Below are 21739 nucleotides of genomic sequence, written 5' to 3' on the forward strand. Positions count from 1 at the left end.
TTTCATAGCACAGATATCTCAACCCACTCCCCTCTTGTGTGATCTACCTGGCCTCTTAAGGCATAATGTCACATGATGGTGCTTTAGACCCAGATCTCTGAGGTGAGGTCAGCCATGCTGATTACACACCAAGTAGGCGAGCACACCACCTCTCTGTTGGTCCTCACAGTATTAGCTCTGGGTACTCCTGCAGTACTGTTTGTCTGCTACCCCATTTTTCAGATCCATGCTTCCTTTTAATTTCCAGTCAATGTCCAAACTGGTTCTAATTCCTGTCTTATTCTAATAATTATAATTCTGGTAATTTACCTGCTCATAGTTAACTGCTCTGCTTCATCTTTCTTCACCTTGCTAACCCCTAATGCACCCTGTATTTCTAGGCATTAAATGTGTTCCTAAAGAAATCTTTCATGTTTAGCTCTATGGTTCTTGAAACTAGACCAACAATCTGGCAGTGTCTATTTCAGTACCAGTTTCAAGGCCTAGATTGTAAATTTTTCCAAGTAATCTAGTAGCTTTTGGAATTATGCCTTGATTTCACTTTTAATCAAAATTTCCAGGCTTTAATATTCTTGAGATTAAAGCTCTATCTTGCTGTTTTAACATCAGGTCTTTTCTAATATTTTGAAAATTTACATCCTCAAACCATATCTCAAATTGCCACTTCATCCTTAACCAAAATTCGCTTATCACAATATGCAGATTAAATTTCTTGAGGAATTTCCTTCAATGTCATTTTAGTTTTATTAGTATCTCTTCCCCCCACAGCTAAGTTTCTTTGAAAGAAGGGTCTTCCATTCCAAGTTATCTATAATATTAAGATTATTCCTATGTTTGAAACACTCTTTGTACCTTTAACAATGTCCTATCACTCAGATTGATTTCTGGGCTCTCATTGTAGTTCCTGCCATAAACTAAAAGATAAGGGGATGGTATTGAGTGGTTATGCCCAAAATAGAAAAACAGGGCTGCTTCAAAGTGAATATTACTTCTCTTAAAGGTAAAAACTGTGAGGACAATGTTTTTAAATTTTCAGTGCAAAAGGTAATGTATTGAATACCACAGTAATATCCTGAAACATGGTTTTCACTATCATTAGAATAAATTCTACGATTTGAAATTTAAACAATTTGAAATTATTAAATACACCATTCAACAGTTAGCATGTGAATTGTTCAATCGCTCCCACGCCAGGCTCCCCTCTCCTTCACTATCTCCTAGAGTTTGCTCAAATTCATATCCAAGCATATAACTAGTATAGAAATAATGAAATTTAAATTTTTATATACAAATATATACTTAGATTATGTATTTTTACACATTTTCATATTTTCCTTACGATTATACAGAAAATATTTTTCCTATGAAACTTTGTAAAGTATACCATCATGTTTATAAATAGAAATTTAAACAGGACATTCTAAAGTTTACCATAATTTTATTATAATTTAATAACAAAATTACATAAAATAAGCAGATGATTGATGAATTCTGTTTCTTCAGATGATCTAAGAATCTCAAAACCCTTGAAGTTTGCTGAAAATAGAAAATATTCACAAAATTAAACATCTTGGAAAGCTAAGTTATACATTTCTTAATATCTAGTTTTAATTTTAAAAATAGGTCAATACATGCACATTGCTCCAAATTCCAAAGGGGACACAGTAGAAAATAAGTCTGTCTCACTCTATTTCTGTTCTCTAGAAGCAACAGTTATATCCTTACAAAGACTGTCTAATCATATATAAAGGACTGTCTAATCACATATAAGCATGTGTAGGGGTAAATGCTTTAAAAACACAAACACAAGTGGTAGAATACATGAACACTATTCTATGCCTTTTTTTCAATTAGTAATAAATACACGATATATTTATAATTTTAACTAATCCTTTATTGAAATTAATGTAAATTAGAAAAGTCAGAATATAACTTTTAAATGGGTATATATTTAAACTATTTGTTTTGCTGTTATAAAAACTACAGTAAAAACAGTTATACCCACTTTTATGCATAAACCCAAGTATACCTGTAGGATAAATTCCTAGAAATGAAATAGATGGTATATGCAGTTGAGGTCTTAAGAAATCTTATTCAATTGCCCTCTGTAGAGGTTTGTGTGGTTTTTTTTAAACCATTTTTATTCTGACCGACTATTGTATGAGAATGGGTGTTTCTCCTGTACATCACTAACATTATGTTTTTAAATAAAACAACTATATTTGAAAGCACGTGTTGAAACAGGATTAACCTCAGTCCACTTTGGCTACATTTCTGTGTTAACTCTAAAATATGATTTCACAAATATTCTAAGAAAAAATTCTTTTTAGGAGAAACTATTATTTATAAATATAAGTTATTTCACGAAATTATTTCACTGTATCATAAAAATTTTTTCTCTCTTTCAAAACAAAGGAAAAAAGCATACATCAACTTGTTCGATCTAGCACTGAAAAAATTCCTCAAATTATCACTACTAAATTATAGTTTGGAAATTAGGTCAAGGGTTTTAGTATCTGACTCCACAGATGATAAATGGACCAACTATGTCAACAATAGTATCAACTTCAAGTCAAGGCCTGTGCTAGAAACTTGAAGAGGGACAGGCACATAAGTGACTTTTCATACAGCATATTAAGAACTGTCATAGAAGTCTGTATACAGTCCTTAAAACACTAAACAATTCTGCATGTCATTCAGGAAACATTATAAGAAATTTAACTGAAGTGTCCTGTGCCATCATAATTAATAAATCAGTTAAATCCTATTGTGGTTTTTCTATCTCTAGAATATTAAATGGTTTGCTAAGATAGATATAATAAAAGGATAAAAGTTAAGAAGGAAATTCAGGTAAGAGAAAAATACAGATCAAAGAAGATGAGGCCAGAGCCACAGCCAACATTTATGCTAGTAATTCCTGCTGCTGTAGAGGTGGGCTGCACACTTGGCTGTGCTCCTGGCAGCGAAAGCAAAGGGAGTCTATCAGATTTACAGTCTTCCCAAGATGAAAATGAACAGTTGCTTGGGACAGGCACAGATTTCTTTTGTTCTGAGACCTGTTGAAAGTGCTCACTATTGGTTTTCATAGCAGAATAAGTTTCATATGTCTGTTAATTTACAACAAAACTCAGTTCAGTAAAAGTCAATCTAAAGGTGGACAAGACGGAATTCCCTGGTGGTCCAGTGGTTAGGACCCTGCATGTTCACTGACAAGGTCATGGGTTTGATCTCTGGTTTGGGAACTAAGATTCTGAAATCTGGCATAGTGCAGCCAAAGATTGTTTTGAAAGATGGACAAAATATGCTTCAGAGGTAGCTTAATCCTGGGGTCACAAAATCATTGTCAACAACAGGGAGTAGTTGAGACAGGGTAAGAGTGTTTGCCCTTACCTAAAAGCATTCCAAATTTAAAAAATTTCTTTAAGGATTCATTGTTAACTAAAGTCAAACATATGTTCAGTTTATGGAACAGAGGCTAGAATATCAGTGACTTTTATGAGTATCTGGCTGGTTATATTCCAAAAACTAAGCTGTGCCTGGAATGCAGTAAGAATCAAATACATGTCAAATGAGCAAATCCAATAATAAAATTTAGTGTGTCCCAAAGTGAACAGACTTTTTCCTCCATGAATACTGAGCAGCAAAAATAATGCAAAAAATTTTTTTCAAGAAATATATATAAGAAACTATTAATCATGATTTCAGGGTTATGAAGTAGAGGTATGTTTTCTTTCTCTATTTTATACTTTTAAGCATTGTTTGAAATTTTTATCATGTATTTGTGCTTTTATTTAAATAAATTTGTTAATTATAAAAAGTAAAAAAAGGTTGAGTGTCAAGATTATATTCTCTAACAAGAACCTGGAGGTATTTGGTTACTGTTCTTAACTGGTGGGAAATAAAATACAATTAATGGAGAAATCACATGTTAGGATGCCTGTATCTAAGGGGAACTGTTAAAAATGCACATTTCTGGGTGCTACAACTGGAGAGACATTTAATAAGGTTGGGATGGGATCTTGTAATTTAACACTTTTAACATGGACCTCAGAGGATTCTCATGCATGTGGTCTATAGGACACCCTCTAAAAACTACTACCCACCAGGTAATTATTCTTTTTTTCCTCAGTACCTCCCCACACCAACAATTCTTTCCTGCCAATTTAAGGCAGATTACCTGGGTTTTGAGTGGCTCAGCTGGTAAAGAATCCGCCTGCAATACTGAAGACCTGAGATTGATCCCTGGGTTTAGAAGATCCCCTGGAGAAGGGAAAGGCCACCCCCTCCAGTATTCTGGCCTGGAGAATTCCATGGACTGTATAGTCCAGGGGGTCTCAAAGAGTCAGACATGATTGAGGGACTTTCACATGTGGAAGGCAAGACTGCCCTTTCGGAATAATAACCTCATCACGAGTCAGCCTATAAAAGAACTAGCCCAGCCCTACAGCCAATCTGAGATTTCCCGCAGAAAACAGTTCTTGGTGTATCTCATACAAATGTGCCATCAAGTACATACAATTCTGTGTCACACAGCATGAACACAATAAGTTCAGCCTAGAACATTGCCAATGAGCTACTGTAGTAATTTTTTAAAAACTCAGCACACCTTCAGAACATCTGATTTTTAGCAGTATTATGCCAAGAGACAGCTGTTTCTGAAGGCACACTTACCTATCTTCTACTATCTTATTGGAAGGATAAAAAACTTTGAATGAAAATCCACTTCTTGGAAAAGAGCCCTTTGGAGAGAAAAATAACCATAAGTGAATACTCAACTTTTAAAAAAAGAACCCCTATTTTTAAAATCAAAGTGCTTGCTCGTGGCTTAAAGATGAAGGTACAAGATGTGACTATAAAGTAAGGAGACAAATTTCTGTATGCTCTTTGTAGATTAAAAAATATTACTATTAAAGTATCTCCACTAGAAGGAAAAAGTAAAGTTGACCAGAACAGTCATGCTAAAAAATGTGGCCAGAAATGCTTAGGAGTGGGTCTGCTTAAGTATAAGAAATAAGCAGTACTGAATGATGCTTAGTAAGCATACAAGAGACTCAAACATCCTGTTCAAGAAATCTTCCCTGCCCCTCTCCCTAGTGAAGACCTGGGATTGATGCCCCACCATGGTCCCCTCAAAGCAGCAGAGCAGGGTCACATATACAACTGTCCATTAGGAAACTCTCAATAAAGCAGACTCTTATCTTTGCAATCTTTGTGTCCCTGGCACTAGCTCAAAACGTGGCCTATTGCAGGCATTCATTAATGGGAATAAGTATCAAGAAAGGATGAAACAATGTCAAGACCAAGTTTTAGGGACTTCTCTGGTGGTCCAGCGGTTAAGAATCCACCTGCTAATGCAGGAGCCGTGGGTTCGATCCTTGCCCCTGGAAGATCCCACATGCTGCAGGGGAACTAAGCCCATGGACCACAACTACTGAGCCTGCGCTCTAGAGCCTGGTAGCCACAGCTGCTGAAGCCCGCTCACCCTAGAGCCTATGCTCTGCAATAAGAGAAGCCACTGCAATGAGAAGTCCAGGCACTGCAACTAGAGCATAGCCCCTGTTCGCCACAACTAGAGAAAGCCCACATGTAGCACCAAAGAGCCGGTACAGCCAAAAATAAATAAAATTATTTAAAAACAGTTTTGAGCTTGTCCACAAAGCTGTAAATAATGTAAAATGGTGGTTTACTCATTTACAAGATGAAAAAGAAGAAAAATTCAGAAATAAAGTGTTTTCAAATGCAGCATTAACTATGAGAACACACAAAGAGTTCAGTTTAAATAAGGAAATAGCCTCATTGTGACAATATTGAAATATGAATAAAGATTCTGTAAAAATTAGGCCACAAATTACAAAAACAATGAAACCAAATCAATTGTGTACATCCTTATAGCAGTAGTTCCCAACCAGGGTCAGTTCTGTCCCCTAGAGACATTTTCGATTGTTAAAACTGGGGGCTGCTACTGGCATCTAATGGGTGGAAGTCAGGGATGCTGCTAAACACCCTGAAATGAACAGGACAGTGCCCCAAACAGAATTATCTGGTTCAAAATGTCAATAGTTGTGTGGTTGAAGAAGCTGGACAAAATAAATGTGTGAGAAAAGCAGTAAGGGATGATGTTTCTAAAAGTGACCTAGATTAAAAAAAAAAAAAAAGAACCAAAAAATTAAAGTCTAAAATTCATAAGAATCAAGGAAGCATACATATTAAAAATCACTACTGAAGATACTTGATATAAATAGCAACATTTATGCAGCATTTAACCCCCAAGTTCAAAAAGTCAGTTATACTTCTACAGAAATTCAGAAGCAACTTCAGGATTCTGAAGCATTTCAAGGTTCCACATAAAAATGAAATATTAAAGTGTGTCCCAGTAAGAATTTCAACATTCATCAGGCTTAGATTTTGGAGACCTGGACAATTTCTTAAAAAAAAAAAAAAAATCACTCTCAATGGACAAGTACCAGTAATATGTGTACAGAACACAGGATATATACTCTGAAAGTAATTTCTAGACAGGAATCCCAAGGCAAATTACTCTGAAGGGGAAAATGCGCATTTGGATTTATAATGGTGCCTTTTTTTTAAAGACTAAGTCACATTACTTTATAGTCACACATTCTTTTGAAAGTTTAAAAATTTTCTCTTTATACCAAATTAATTCTGTTATTTCATTGATAGTATGTTTTTACTCCAACAGTAACTGATTAAACATATACTTTAAAGAAGTAACACTCTAATCTTGACAAATTATGATACATAATGTTAACTACATTCTTACAGGGTTTATGCAGAGGCATTCAGTATTGGTCAAAGTAAAAGGATCATATTTGTCTGCGATGACAAGTAGGTCAGGCACAGGGTACACTCTCAGAGCATAGTCATATGCCCAATACACTGGACAGACATAGAGAGGGAGAGGAGTCAGGTGTCCTTGGGATAAGACAGTCTTTACAAACTGCAAAAGAACGACACAAAACAAACTTCAGTGCATTTGTAAAAGCTAAAAGAGCAACAGAGAATTTCAAATTAAATACTGATTACCAAAGAGACTTAGAAAATTTGAGAAACATTTGGGAAAACTGAATCACGAAGCTTTGGGAACACTGATATGAAATTATCCTGTATTTTAGGAGAAATTTATGAGTTTTCACTTAATACTATAAAAGCTACTTCCCCAAAGAGTCATTTTGGAGCAGTTATATTTTTAGCTGTACAATAAACTCATTTCCTAATTCTGTTCATCTAAAAATAATTCCACAGCTTAGGTAATGCCAAGAATATATACTTGACCTACATACACATTGAAGGTTATAAAATACATACTAAAAATGCTGTGTGTGATCTATTTCCAAACTTATAAATGAGGATACATGTAACCAGTGATTGACAGCTGTATGTCAGGGAATCTCGATAAACACAACATCTTCCTAATGTGGGTATATCATAGGAAATATTTAATAAACATGATTAAAAACACATTTTCTTTAAATATATATATATAAGTATGATGTAAGATTTGTGAGTTCTAAAGGCAAAACAGGAAGCTCCAAAGAAATTTCCTGCTTGTTCTGCGCTTTCTTCTGTCCATTAGGGGATACCTCAATAAGAAAACTGAGAAACACTGATTTAGGGAACAAAAATTACCTTACAGACAAAAGCGTGTTGAAATTATTTTGAACTATAAACAAAAAACAAAAGGGCAAGTGATTAAGTGACTTAAAATTTTATTTAAAGTCACATGTAAGATACCTTAATAAAGAAGTGCTTAACTTACATGATTAGGAATATCCAAATTGCTACTGGGAAAACGGACACAGTTTCTGCACATTTTATTCACTAAGTCTTCACGAAAGACAATAATTTCTTGTGTACAATACTGAATTCTGAAATGAAAATGGTAGTTGAATGTGACTTCCTCAGAAAAAAATATAATGTAATTTCAAAGGCAAGATGTTTTATAATACATTCCCACTTCAAATTCAACCATAATCTATTTATCCATGCATTTGACAGTAATTTATTGAGCTTTCTATATGTGTCTAGCATTACTTTAGGGATGAGTGAACAAAACAAAAAGACCCCAGCCCTGATACAGTTCATTCTACTGGGGGTGGGCATTCAGAGACAATAAACAACAGACATGAAAATTAACAGTATGTTGAGAGATGATTAAGTATACAGCAAAAAGCAAAAGACTAACAGGGATCATTTGCAGGAAGAGAAGGTCAAAGTCTGGAGTATTTAATAGGGGGACTGGAACAGGTAGGACTCATAATGAAATCTGATTTGAGCACAGAGTTGAAGGAAGTGAGAGAGTCATGCAGACACGCAGAGGCAGGCAGAGGGAGCAGGCAGAGCAGAGGCCCTAGGATAAACCATGCCTGGCACATCTGAAGAATAAAAGGAGGCTGGAGTCGCTGGAATAAAAGAGGAGAAGAAATCACAGAGGAGACGGGGCCAGGTCACCAGGGCCACGACCACCATTGCATAGGATATGGGCTGTTATCAAATAAAATGATAGTCCATCTTTCTGAATCTGTAAGGGCAGTGTGATATGCCTTCTGGTTTAAAGGATCACTCTGACATGGTTGAGGGCAGACTACAGAGGAGCAGGAGTGGAAGCTAGAGACCAGTGAGGAGGCTATTACAGTAGTCAAGGCTAGAGAAGATGGCAGAGGGTCATAGAGGGGGAACTATAGAGAAATGGCCAGATTCGGGATATAAATGTTTGAAGTCTTCCTTCAGATTTTTGAAGGACTTCCTAAAAGGCTGCATGTGAGGAGAAACCCCAAAGATTGGCCTGAATGAATGATAGGCAGGATCAAGATGTTCAGAACTACAATGAGGAAAGCTACAGGACAGGGTGGGGCTGATAGGGGAAGAAGATTAGAAGTTTGGTTTGAAGTTGTTTATTAGACATCCACGGGGAGATGATGTGTAGGCAACTGAATATGTGTGTCTGGAGTCAGGGAGAGGGTTTGAGAGAGAGATATCAACGTGGGAGTTGTCAATACATACAGGATATTTAAAGCTCATGGACTGGATAGAGTCACCGAAGGAGTGAATGTAGGTAGAAAAGGGAGGGAACCCAAGACTGAAAGCATTCCCTCCGTAAGAACCTATGGTCACTGTGGCACACACAGTAAATGCGTAATCTTTCCATTCTTCCACTGTAACTTTTCTTAAAGGATGTATAATCGGAATATCTATTTTAAAATCTCTATCCATTATTAAATTTCTAAATTCAATGTTAGTGAATTATTTAAATATAGTTAAAGTATTGTTAAAGTTTTGAGAAACCTAAAATAAGAAATTTCCTTTTTATCCCATGACAACCAAAATCTAAAGACAAATTTTAAGAAATAGGTTAATTTTTAAATGAAAGGTTAAAAAAAACACAATACAAAATACTAATATTTACCTGCAAGGATTAGTAGTAAAAACTGAAAATGGTACTCTTTGCCTGAATTCATTAGTGATGCTTTCAGCAAATGGTGGCCTATAAATACAATTAAGATGATACAGTATATATTTTTTAGTTTACAAAGTTTTTTTTTACTGTTGCAAATATCTGAATAAAATTTACCTTGGTAAGATGGAACCAAATCCAGGATCCTCTGGGCCGGGTACAAACACAAAACGACTACTGTAGCAAAATTCAACATAATTCATTCTAAAAATATTATACTGCTACCCAATAGTCTAACACCAAGTTATTGCCTTTAATTAAATTATAAAATTTTAAAATTGAATTTCATAATTTTAATAAATGAACTAATAAAAGTCTCTAGACCAATACCATCCAATAGATCTTTTTTGCAATGATGGAAGTGTTCTATATCTGTATTGCTTAATTACTGAGTACTTGAACTGTGGCTAGTGTGACTGAATTTTTTTTTTTTTTTTTAGTTTTTTTATTTTAGGTGGCACTGCCAGGTTAATAGGGTTCTTTGAGTTCCCTGACCAGGATCGAACCCAGACCCCTCCTCAGTGAAAGCACAGAGTCCTAACCACTGGACCCCCAGGCAATTCCTTTAAATGATATAGCTTTAAATTTAAAGAGATCCATGTGGCCAGTGACTATTATATTGAAGAGTATAGTTCTAGACCGTTGGAATAATAATGTCATCAAGAAATTTGGATTATGGTTGAAATTATCACTCTTCCATTTAATACTTTTCAATATAAATCTCTACTAGAATGTAACATATATTATTGTGATAGAAGGATAATTTTAGTCCCAGCTATACTAATTTTCTCAACTTTTTCTTCCACTCATTTCTTAAATTAGGATTTATTTTTGTTTCTCAAATAACCCTTTAAATGAAAAAAATATAGCAATAGAAATCATTACCTTTGATGAATATTTGGGTATTCGCATATTATATCTGCCAAAGTTTTTAGGGAATCTAAAATTTTAAAGGGATATTGAATTTAATTTGCATATGATATGCATAAATCAAATTTTATTTGAACAGATACAACTCTACATATTATTAATAAATTTAAATTAATATAGATTATTTCTTTTAGTTTATATAAATGTAGGAACACTTATTAAATAGATCCTCAGTACCTTTCAAAGCTTGAACTTGATTTTTTCCATAAGGTACAGATGAAAAATTACCACACAGAATAAAGCAGGTTGGAGGTGCTGGTGAGTAACCTAAAAATAAAAGAATAAATGAGCATCACTTTTCTGGTCTAGAAATCATATTAAAATCTTTTAGCCATAAGTTTTTTTCTTTTTTTAGCCATGAGTTTTTAATAATAAAACCTTACTGTCTAAAAGCAATACCTTATTTTAATAACAACTTCTTATAAAAAATAGTAATAATAGTGCCCATTTATTGAGCACTTATTTTGTGGCAGGCCCTGCAATGGCTTGATTAATCCTCACAACATCCCTCTAAACTGAGAGAGAGATTACATAACCTGCCCAAAGTATTAGGCTGCAGTTTAAACCCAGTTCTGTCAAACTCCAAAGCCTAAGCTGTTATCCCCTCTTGTACTGTTTTAGGACTAATTCTTATTTATCATGAACACACACATACAGTTATTTTTCAAATGTAAAAATGTAACTCTTTAAGATGAATTTATTTAAAATATTTCACCGCTGAATCAACTTTTTTAACAAAAATAGACTCCTCAAAAAGATACATTTTTTAAAAAGAATTTAGTTTTAAGACATGAGCTCTCATAAAAAAGAATAGAAACAAATGACACTTACCAGAAAACATGATGTGAAGTTTTTCCAATACTTCTACTTGGTCCAACCAAACATCAGATATAAAGACAAACATGGCATCTTTATTCTCATCCTCTAGTTGTTTTAGTTTTGCAGAAGTCTTCACAGATGTATTAGAAGGCCCTCCGAAAAAATTGATATTTCCATAGTATGCCCTAGGTAATTACAACACAATTATTACCTTCTATCCTATATTCTGTTGAAGATAGTTTTCTGCTAATTCTACAAATTAAGCTGTCTATCTAATGAGGTTATTTCCCCATCAATGTAAATTGTACCATGCAAATGTATTATTTGTACCACTTAAAAAGCAAACAAGCTTATTTAAACATTCTAGAATGAGAAAGGAAGCAACACTGAGGCAGTCAACAAAGATAAGTAAACTATATCTGGACCTTTAAAAACTTACTAAAGCAAATATTAAAATAAATCATAATTTCCTTATATAGTTGAAGGTAGGAGAAACAGGTACTCAATTTGAATAATAACTAATAAAAGTCTCAAAAAAAAGTGCTAGCCATTTGACCAAGCAATTTCACTTCTAGATATCTGTTCTAAGAATTTAAAGATGTCTACAGAGACTTATCTACATCCCAGAATTGTGAAAATCTGGAAGAAACACTAAAGCTTGCTCAAAATGGAAACGAGTGATCTTCTGCACTCCCAGCCTCTACTGCTCTTGCCACCCACCCTTCACCAGCTGCCATTCTATAGTCCTCAGTTTAAATGTTGAATACTATCCCACAGAACTGTCCTGTGAGGATCGCAACAGAAGTCAGATTTCCCCATTACACGCACTTGGAGGACCCTGTACTTCTCTTTCATAGAACTTATCAAATTTGTAATCAGCAAATTATTTGGGTGACGTTTAATGTCTGTCTCCCTAATCCAACACCTGGCACAGAGTCTGGCTAAAATATAGTATGTGCTCAAAGTACATTGCTGAATGGCACAAATCATGTAATAAAAAATTTCATGGTAATGGAAAATGTTGACTGAATATTATTAGATGATGAAGCAGGTTACAAAGCATTGTACAGTATGTATTCATTTTCAGCATCCAAAAAAGCGAATAGATATAGAACCTGTATATTCTTATTAAGTCACTGTAATTATATCCTATAAAGTCACAGCAAACACTGCATTAGGGAATACTGAACCTTAAGGAAAATGTGTACTGGTATCAGACAGATTGTAATATTAAATCATAAAATACCTCATCTTGGTAGATTCTATTTTCTTTATCTTACAAAAGAGAAAGCAAGGTTCAGGTTTAGAAGTATTAAGTGACGTGCCTGAGGCCATCCCAATAACAGGTGATGGTGTTAGGTTACAATCTTGCAGTTATCAGAGGAATGAAATAAGACCAGAACATTACATAAATCAGAACATTACAAACAGAAATACCTAGAGTAAGCTGATTCTTTAGAAATTAAAGCTTAAAAAGGCCTCAGTAACATCTTCCATCCTTGATTCATGGAATATAAGGTTCAAAGACAAGAGCAAGAGGAAGGCTATTTTCCTAAGAAATGATCCAGGAATTCTAGGAACTTTAACAATACATCAGGCTCAGAAAACATAAGTCACATGTCTTGTACCAGTGAAAGAGAACAACATGGCAATGGAATCCCAGCAAATCTGTACTTTAATTTAGAGAAAGTGGGACAATTTAAATAGACGGTTATTTGAGACATTACAAAGATGAATGCTTGGCTAAACTGAAACGAATGGTAACACTTAAGGCCAGCTTCCTTGTTTATACCTCTCATTCGGAAGAGTAATTCTGAGGCTTGTATGAAACTATAACACCAAGACAACAGCAATTATGCTTTCAATATAGCCCCAAGAAACCCTACCATGATGTAAACCTAGCCACAAACTAGCACTAAAAGCACAAACTTAAAAGTAAACTGGCTTGATGTGGGCTTGTATTCTCTGTGGCATGACCAGCACTTTACCCTGGATTTACTTCACCAGGAAGAAGATGCACAGCAAAAGCTGCCTGGCAGTGACTCCTCACCAGCAAACATGGCCTTGGCACCTGATTCATAACAGCAGACTGGATCTAAAATCTAAAATCTTAATCATCAGACTCCTTGAAATCATCACCATCATCATGGAATCTCAGGATTAGAATGCAGCTACTTTAATTACCCCAGATGCCTACAGGCTCCAGGAAGCTAATACTAAATACCAAAGCAGCAGCCAGCTGAGGCTGACTAGGTGTGAATGAGGATGCATACATTTATCCTGCCCAAAGTGAGCCATCACTGAAGATGTTCCAGGCGAGAATTTAGGTGCGAAGTACTGCCAGAGCTGATTGTTCAAGATAACTCAGAAATCTCCTAATTTTCAAATATTGGACACTAATTCAAAATATGCTTAAATACCTCCAAGGGGAAACAAGAAATGTCTATAGACTACAATCAACCCACAGGCCACCGGCTACAACTTTCACACCATTATTCAGCCTCTGTCAAATTCCTTGAGTGACAGGGAATTCACTCCTCTAGAGAAAGTCCTTTTGGAACCCCTCTAATATTATAATGATTTTGCATATATTAAGTAACTATATAATTTGCTTCTTACAGCTTTCACTCAGTAAAATACAAAAATAAGAACTTTATATTAACATGGGAATTATATTCTTCTGTTTTCCTATCTCTTATATCAGTCCTATAGATAAAGAAGACCAATGGATTGGAAATCTTTCCCAGTGAAAGCCAAATACAAAGACGCAATTGCAGCCAGGCTGGAGTCAACCCACTAGTTTTCAGTTTTATATAAAGTCCAGTCTTTTAACTCTCATTTTCCATTGCTCTTCACCTTCTAACACAAAGTCTGAGGACTTGTAATAATTGACACGTGATATACTATCTTACATTTATTGCTGCCAGTATTCTAAAATTTCTATAGAGTTTAAGTCAAACATTTTTATACCTAGTAGTACTAGAGGGTTCAGTGGGTGGAAATCCAAAGGCATTGACATGAAACACCTGATCTTCAAACCAACCTGAAAAACAGATAAGTAACAAATCACTTTCATTTCTCCAATTTTCTTGTTCGAAAGGACAAAACTGGAACTCAAAGCAGTAATGCTAGGCCATCGTTTAACCCCCGGTCAACTAACCACAGAATTCACCAGCCCCCCTGAGCTACAAAACAGTTTCAGGTTCAGAGACAGTCTCAGTTCTTTTTTGTTTTTTATTTTTGGCCACACCATGTGACTTGCAAGATCTTAGTTCCCTGACCAGGGATGGAACCTGGGACCATGGAGGTGAACATGCTGAGTGCTAACCACTGGACCACCAGAGAATTCCTGATAGTCCCAGATCTATTAAAAAAAAAAAAAAAGTCATGAAATTGTAATAGATTTAGAAGTAAAACTTTTCCCTTTCTTATTTCACATTACATGTTAAGAGTATAGACAGATAAGGTACACAGATAAAAATGTGGTTTTTTTACATTTATTTTTTATTGGAGTATAATTATATAACAAAGTGTATAACAGAGTGAATCAGCTAAATGTATGCATATATCCACTCTCTCTTAAGCCTCCCTCCCCCTCCATCCCACTCCTCCAGGTCATCACAGAGCTTCAAGCTGAGCTGCCTGTGCTGTACAGGAGCTTCTCACAGCTATCTATTTCACACGTGGTAGTGTACCGATTTCAATCCTGCTCTCCCAGTCGGTCCCACCCTCCCCTTCCCCCCTGTAGCCACAAGTCCATTCTCTACATCTGCATAAAAATGTCTCGTTTTATGACTCTATGTGGTCTTTTTTTCTTTGAACTTCACTGAGACATAATTCACACATCATACAACCCTTTAAAAGCGTATACCTCAGGACTTCCCTGGTGGCCCAATGGTTAAGAAGCCACCTTGCAATGTAGAGAACACAGGTTTGATCCCTGGTCTGGCCAGATTCCCACATGCTGCAGGGCAACTAAGTTTCTTTGCCATAACTACTGAGCCTGCTCTCTAGAGCCTGGGAGCTGCAACTACTGAAGCCCACACACCCTAGAGCCGATGCTCTGCAACAGGAGAAGCCACCACAATGAGAAGCCCATGACTCAACTAAAGAGTATCCCCCACTTGCTACAACTAGAGAAAGCCCACACATAGCAACAAAGACCCAGCGCAGCCAAAAATAAGTAAATCAATAAAGATAAATTAAAAGTGCATACCTCAGCAGTTTTTAGTCTATTCACAAGTTGTACAACCATCAGTACTAATTTCAGAATATTTTCATCATCCCAGAAAGAAACCCTGTGCCCATTAGAAGTCCGAGAGTTAAATAATGTCAAAAGTATGCTCTGATAATCAATATTCCCCTGAGTTACACTGTTAATGTATTTTAACCAGTGTAGAAAGGGTTTTACTGTAAAATGATAAGGAGGACAGGGGAAAAAGAATACTAACTTACCCTCTGCTAAGACAAAGCATGATTCTGTGTATAAACCACTATGAAACTGGTATACAGTAATTAAGGAAAATAATTCTATTTCTATGCTTGAGGTGGTGATAAAGTCGATATACATTTTGGGCTCAACAGGACTTTCAAATAATACATTCAAAGACTGCTGCTGCTGCTGCTAAGTCGCTCCAGTCATGTCCAACTCTGTGCAACCCCATAGATGGCAGCCCACCAGGCTCCCCCGTCCCTGGGATTCTCCAGGCAAGAACACTGGAGTGGGTTGCCATTTCCTTCTCCAATGCATGAAAGTGAAAAGTGAAAGTGAAGTCCCTCAGTCATGTCTGGCTCATAGGGACCCCATGGACTACAGCCCACCAGGCTCCTCCATCCTTGGGATTTTCCAGGCAAGAGTACTGGAGTGGGTTGCCATTGCCTTCTCTGACATTCAAAGACTACACATTTAAAACTCTGAATAGATTATAGCTTAAAAAATGTTAGGTTTAAGTATCCCCATATCTGATTCTAAGATGTAATACTGAAGATATAGATCATTTTTAGCATGTTATAAACTTTTTCAGTCATTTGTCTGGATACAGCAAATAAGGGGGAATTAAACATTTCTGTCTCTAGTTAGGATTATGTCTTTAGATTCCTACACCACCATACGGAAGTTACACTAAGTACCCAAATAGGTAAATTTGAAAATGATATATAATCAATTTCCCCAGTTCATTTAACACAGATTAAAAAAAAATAAAAGTGAAGGATATAGCTTTACTAAGATCCAGTTGTATTGTTCCTGTAGGGTCTTCCAGAAAAAATTTTCCCTAAAAAAAATCAAAAGAAATATGTCCACATTTATGTAAAAATGAATACTATGGCAAAACAAGATACTGACAATTTTGACAACAGAATATAGTAGAGAGTACTGTGGATTTTTTAAAAAATCAGTAATTCCAAGTCTAGGCTTTTCCATCATTTAATTAAGACTCAGAGTCCTTAGAGGTATCAAACAATGACTACTGCCGATCAAGAGATGGCAGCAGGGACATTTGCTGGCTGCCACAAGAGGGACCTCACCAGGTGCCTTCACCTAAGAGAACCAACCGCATCTCCCAGGGAGCAGGATGTGGTCTGCAGCTTTGAATGCTTAGAAACTGAGAAATCAACCAGAGATTACTGGGGAACTAATTTCAGGCTATGCAAACTGGTGGCTTGTCTACTCAGGAAACCAAATGCAAATGAAAAAGTTACTTGGTAACTGAAGTAGCTGCTTTCAATGAAGAATACATTCCAGTGCCCTCTGTAAAAATGCTGTATTTAACTGACATTTCAGTCTGAAGGCTGAAAATAAAAGATGAATGCTTATCAAGTTTAACTTACCTCTTTTAACTGGGTTATCATCCCAAGAACAATCACATCTCCAATTTTGCTTGTACTGCCCAATAGGGTTTCTATTGTCTTAAGCTAAGATAAACAAAATAAACTCTTAAGGACTGAAAATATATTCCTTTAAGAAACTAATCTTTTTTTTCCTAAAAATAAGTAAATTTTGAGTGCACACTGCAGTATTTACACCTATTTTACAGTAGAAAATCAAATAAAACTCAGAAAATATAATTTTATCCTACAAAAAGCTAAAATAGCAACTGATGATGTCTTGGGAGAATTATGCCTAAAGAAACACCAATGTCAACACAGGCCTTTACCAATGACTGAAGTTTCATACCATATTATTTTGAATAATGATAAGTATATTTATCTTTAAAGTATAGAAGAATATGAATTTTATTTGTCAGTCTCTTCAGCACCTGCAAATTAGTGGGCTATTTAAAAAGTTATATTCTACTGTAACTTTATTATTTTGAAAGTCTGTCATTATTACTTATATGCTCAATTTGATCATTATATTTTTATCAGAAAGTTAAAGGTAGTAATAATTGGGGCACTATTTTAAAGGGATCCTTTCTGACCCTTTTCTATACATATAATCCTAACAATATATTAGTATACACATACATAATTTATAAACACATACCCATACAGTTTGTTTTATTTGCAAAGATGAAATCATATTATTTGTATTATTCTTCAACTTAACTTTTTAAGTTTAATACATCTTAGACATGATTGCATTTAACTATATTTAGATATACTTCATTCTTCTTAATGGATAGAAATATCTATGATATATATACAATAACTTACCAAACAACTTAAAGGATACAATCACAACATCCCATAATAATGTTAACATATGACCTTGAAGTTCTCTTTAAAAACATGAACCTCAAGCAACATAAGAATACAATGTTCATTTTAAACAGTTTTTAAAAAGTGAAATACTTGGGAATAAATCTGAAGAAAAGACATGTATCCTAAAAACTGGATTAGGTAAAGATTTCTTAGAAACAATACTAAAAATATGAGCCATAAAAAAAAAAACTTATAAGCTAGATTTCAACATAATTAAGAACTTAAGTATTTCAAAAAGACCATTGAGAGAATAAAAAGAACACTTACAGACTGGGAGAAATATTGCAATTCGCAATCAGTAAATAAAGCAACACAGGAGTACAAAGCTATAACAAAGTGAGGATACCATATTTGTAGTTTGCAAAGGTAGAATGCCATACAGGGACTATAAATGGGGATTTAAATCATATACCAACAGGGATACAAAATTAAACAGCCTGGAAAGATAACAAGAACAATGAATTATTTAGCTAAGCCTTAATGTTACTTTGGCAAAGAGGAAAGGTGAAATAATGCTTCCGGGCTGTAGGTATCTGAGTTACTATAGGAAACCTAATATATATGAGAAAACACACAGACAATCATTGGTAGAGAAATATAAATGTCAAGTTCCAAAACTTAATATTTTTTCTGATAGCAGAAACTATCAAACACTATCAATGTTTTGTCCTCAAGGTGCTGCCATCAAACATTAATTTAAGCATCATCTAGTATTATTGTTTTAGGATCCATCAGGCTGCTCATCCTTACAAATGCTGATCTAACATGGTAGAGAGCTGAGTGAGCCTGAGCAGAGCCTGGGCTCTTCAGAAGTCATGCGGAAATGCATAGAAACAGTGGGGCCTAGCCAGAAGGAGCTAAGGACTGTCCCGCAGCAGGGTTCCACGTGCTGAAGCAGGGAACCAAGCCACTGATGGACTGACAGTAACCAGGTATGTGGCTGGGACAAAAGTGACGGTGCTGTTTGGTAACTGCTTCCTGAAATGAAACAGCAGAAGGAGCACAGGTGGCAGGAAACACTCCCCCTCTCCCTGGACGACACTGTGGCCTGAGTGCGCTCTCTCGTGCATTCTATAAATGTGGTTTCCTTAGCGCCTTCAGTAAAGTCTTCACTCCAGCTGAAATAACATGTCTTGGCTGAACAAGTGTGTGGTGGTCACTAGATGGCTGGATTGGGCAAAGAGCAGGATTTCAGAGTGGGAGTGAGGGCGAGATGGGTAATGTTGAGGGTTGGTCAGAAAGTCAGCAAATGGACCAGGAGGACTAGGGTTCTGTCCTGGTGGTGAGAGACTATCTGGGGGCTACCAGCATTTCAGGGCCTGCCCCAAAAAAGGAAGTAGATGATTCTGTTAGAGATTTGTAGCACCTGGGACATAAGGCACAGACTTTGCCAAGAGAGGGTACATGCAGGTCAGTTAACTAAACAGTTATCAGTGGTTCATTTGCATTTAAAATTCAATAAATTAGAATTAAGCAACAAATATTAAACTTGTATACTTACACCCCCTGAATAATAACGATAATGTTCTAACCTGGAATTTGCTTCCACTTTCATCAGGGTGAGAACCTATCACTGGAGGAGTAAATAATTCATGTCTGTGGGTTCTCTAGAAAAAAGAAAAATTCACATGAATTACTGAGGCAAACCTTTAAAACAGAGCACTATTCATTAAAATAGCACCCTGACAAACCACTGTTCTTAAATTAACATTACTATTATTTATTCTCAACAGATTTGAAAACCCCACATACTATAATGTACAAATATCTAGAAATGCAATTTTTTTTTTACTGTTAAGGCTTTTTTAAAAAGGTCTATTGTGTACCTGGCAGTAATGCACTGTGGGCTGATATGAAATGACAAACTAAAGCTGTCATCCTCAGAGGCAGGGGCCAGTGGGAAGTGTCAACAGGTCACAATACAACCAAGGACCCTGAGAAGAAGGGGCCATTCAATGAGATCCTAAGTGATAAAAAGGACTCTGCTTGCTAGTAAGAAACAAGAGGAGACTGAGACAAGATACTTTAGGCAGAGGAAGGGAATTGTCACAGAAGGAGTTCTAAAGAATCAAGAAGTGTTAGGGACGTGATGTGAAGTTTAGTACAGTTGGATCACAAGGTGCACAAGTCAGATAATGCGAGAGTTTGGCTGGAGTCTCTATTTAGGAAACTATGCCCCCCATATGCACTGTGGTACACAAAGTTTAGGTAGGGCAGGTGCCCTTCCCCCTCCACTGACATACCACCAAGACCTAGCAAATCAAAGTACTCCATCCCCTTGGCTATTGATTGGTTCAGGGTTGAATAAGTGCCTAAAGCTGTGCCAATAAGTGACAGTTACTAGAACTTTTGAAAAAGAACAACTCTCTAAGAGTCACTAAGGCCACTAGTGGCCACATCTGTCACCTCATAGGGAGAATTTGTTTGAAAGTAAGATGAATTTTTTAAAGGTGCTGGGAGATGGAAAGAGCTAGATGCCTCAGGACATTGTGTGAGCACCTCCAGGTGTGCTTGACACAGGTGGACCTTCTCCACAAGCCAAGAAATTCCTTTGTCTGTTTTTGCCAGTTTGAGTTTCCATTACCTCTAATAGAAAAGCCCTAACAATACAGACTCTGCATGCCAAACCAAGAAGTTAGTCTTACACACAATTGAAAATAACAATTTTGAAGTAGAATGGTAAAAGCAGATTTGTGTTCAGGAAGATAACGGCAATAAAAATATGCATGGACTAAAATTCAACCCTTTAAAAAAATGTATGTATTTATTTATTTGGCTGTGCTGCATCTTAGCTGTTGCACAGGGGACCTTGGATCTTCACTGAGGCATGTAGGATCTTCAGTTGCAGCACGCAAACTCTTAGTTGTGGCATGTAGGATCTAGTTCCCTGATCAGGGATCGAACCCGGCCCCCCTGCACTGGGAGTATAGAGTCTTAGCCACTGGACCACCAGATTCAACCCTTTTAATGAGGCTCGGGAGGGTTTAGTGACACCCCCAAATAATATCGTAGGTTCTAACACATAATTTTTAAAAAGAAAGAAAAAAGAAAGTGGTATTTACTGAGCATCTTCTCTGTGAAAAGCACTATGCCAAATGTGGTGGAGGAAATAAACAAGGAGTGTGCAGTCTGACAACAGGGCTACGCACCCCGAATGCCCAGCAGGACCAGCTCTAGTAACTGACACAGGAGATACACTGAGTCGTCAGAGGGTTGAAAGCAGAAAGAGACTGCATCCAACTGGAGATCACAGAGGGCTTCGGAAAACAGGAGGAACCTGAGAGGGCCCTTCCAGAATGAGGAGGGTTTCAACAGTAGAGATAAGACAGAAGAGCAGCAAGAGAGTGAATAGTTTCCGCAAAGTCACAGAAAAAGTGAAGAAACAGAAAAATTCCATGTTTCAGTTTTGGCTCCTCTACTTTTAAAAGTAGAGATTAGGCCAAAAATGTGTGACTGGAAGAGTTGTACTTAATCAAATAAGTAGTAAACTTCCTTGAAAGACTTGTGAGCAAAATCATTACAGGATCGGTGCTGAACTTTGGGAAGAGCAATCTGGCAGCACTGTGTAGAGGATGGAGGCAGGAGAGAATAGATGTCTTCAGGGCTCATTCTCTTCAAGCTCTGTTCAGTGCTTACTCCTGCTGACCACCCTCTCCTCCTTGAAACCTCCCAGTGCTTCTGCCGTATAACTGCACCCTAACCTAGCCCCCAAACTTATCCTCTTCCCTTTTCCGTTATCTCTCAGGAGCTCAGCCTCACCTGTGACTCAAGGCAGATGCCCCCTCAATCTCTCTCCCTACCCAGATCTCTTTCTTT

General features: G+C 36.4%; 1 protein-coding gene across 4 annotated transcripts in view; it reads right to left on the reverse strand.

The window, feature by feature from the left end:
- Positions 1 to 1418: 1418 nt before the first annotated feature.
- The window catches only part of POLE2 (DNA polymerase epsilon 2, accessory subunit), a 29941-nt gene continuing 9620 nt past the window's right edge, over positions 1419 to 21739 (reverse strand). For 3 of the 4 annotated variants that reach the window (XM_015096967.3, XM_004010501.5, XM_042252301.2), the window contains exons 6-19: positions 19456 to 19530; positions 17051 to 17134; positions 16438 to 16494; positions 15677 to 15725; positions 14192 to 14264; positions 11234 to 11406; positions 10580 to 10669; positions 10358 to 10412; positions 9590 to 9649; positions 9425 to 9502; positions 7778 to 7886; positions 6782 to 6958; positions 4672 to 4739; positions 1419 to 1536 (exon numbers count right to left, since the gene is read on the reverse strand). In XM_015096967.3, coding sequence (XP_014952453.1) covers positions 1518 to 1536; positions 4672 to 4739; positions 6782 to 6958; positions 7778 to 7886; positions 9425 to 9502; positions 9590 to 9649; positions 10358 to 10412; positions 10580 to 10669; positions 11234 to 11406; positions 14192 to 14264; positions 15677 to 15725; positions 16438 to 16494; positions 17051 to 17134; positions 19456 to 19530 — 1167 coding nt within the window. In that variant the 3' untranslated portion in view covers positions 1419 to 1517. The remainder of the gene's footprint in view (positions 1537 to 4671; positions 4740 to 6781; positions 6959 to 7777; positions 7887 to 9424; positions 9503 to 9589; positions 9650 to 10357; positions 10413 to 10579; positions 10670 to 11233; positions 11407 to 14191; positions 14265 to 15676; positions 15726 to 16437; positions 16495 to 17050; positions 17135 to 19455; positions 19531 to 21739) is intronic. The other variant, XM_042252299.2, reaches the window with a different exon arrangement.

The sequence above is a fragment of the Ovis aries genome, chromosome 7, assembly GCF_016772045.2.
Source record: "Ovis aries strain OAR_USU_Benz2616 breed Rambouillet chromosome 7, ARS-UI_Ramb_v3.0, whole genome shotgun sequence".
NCBI lineage: Eukaryota > Metazoa > Chordata > Mammalia > Artiodactyla > Bovidae > Ovis > Ovis aries.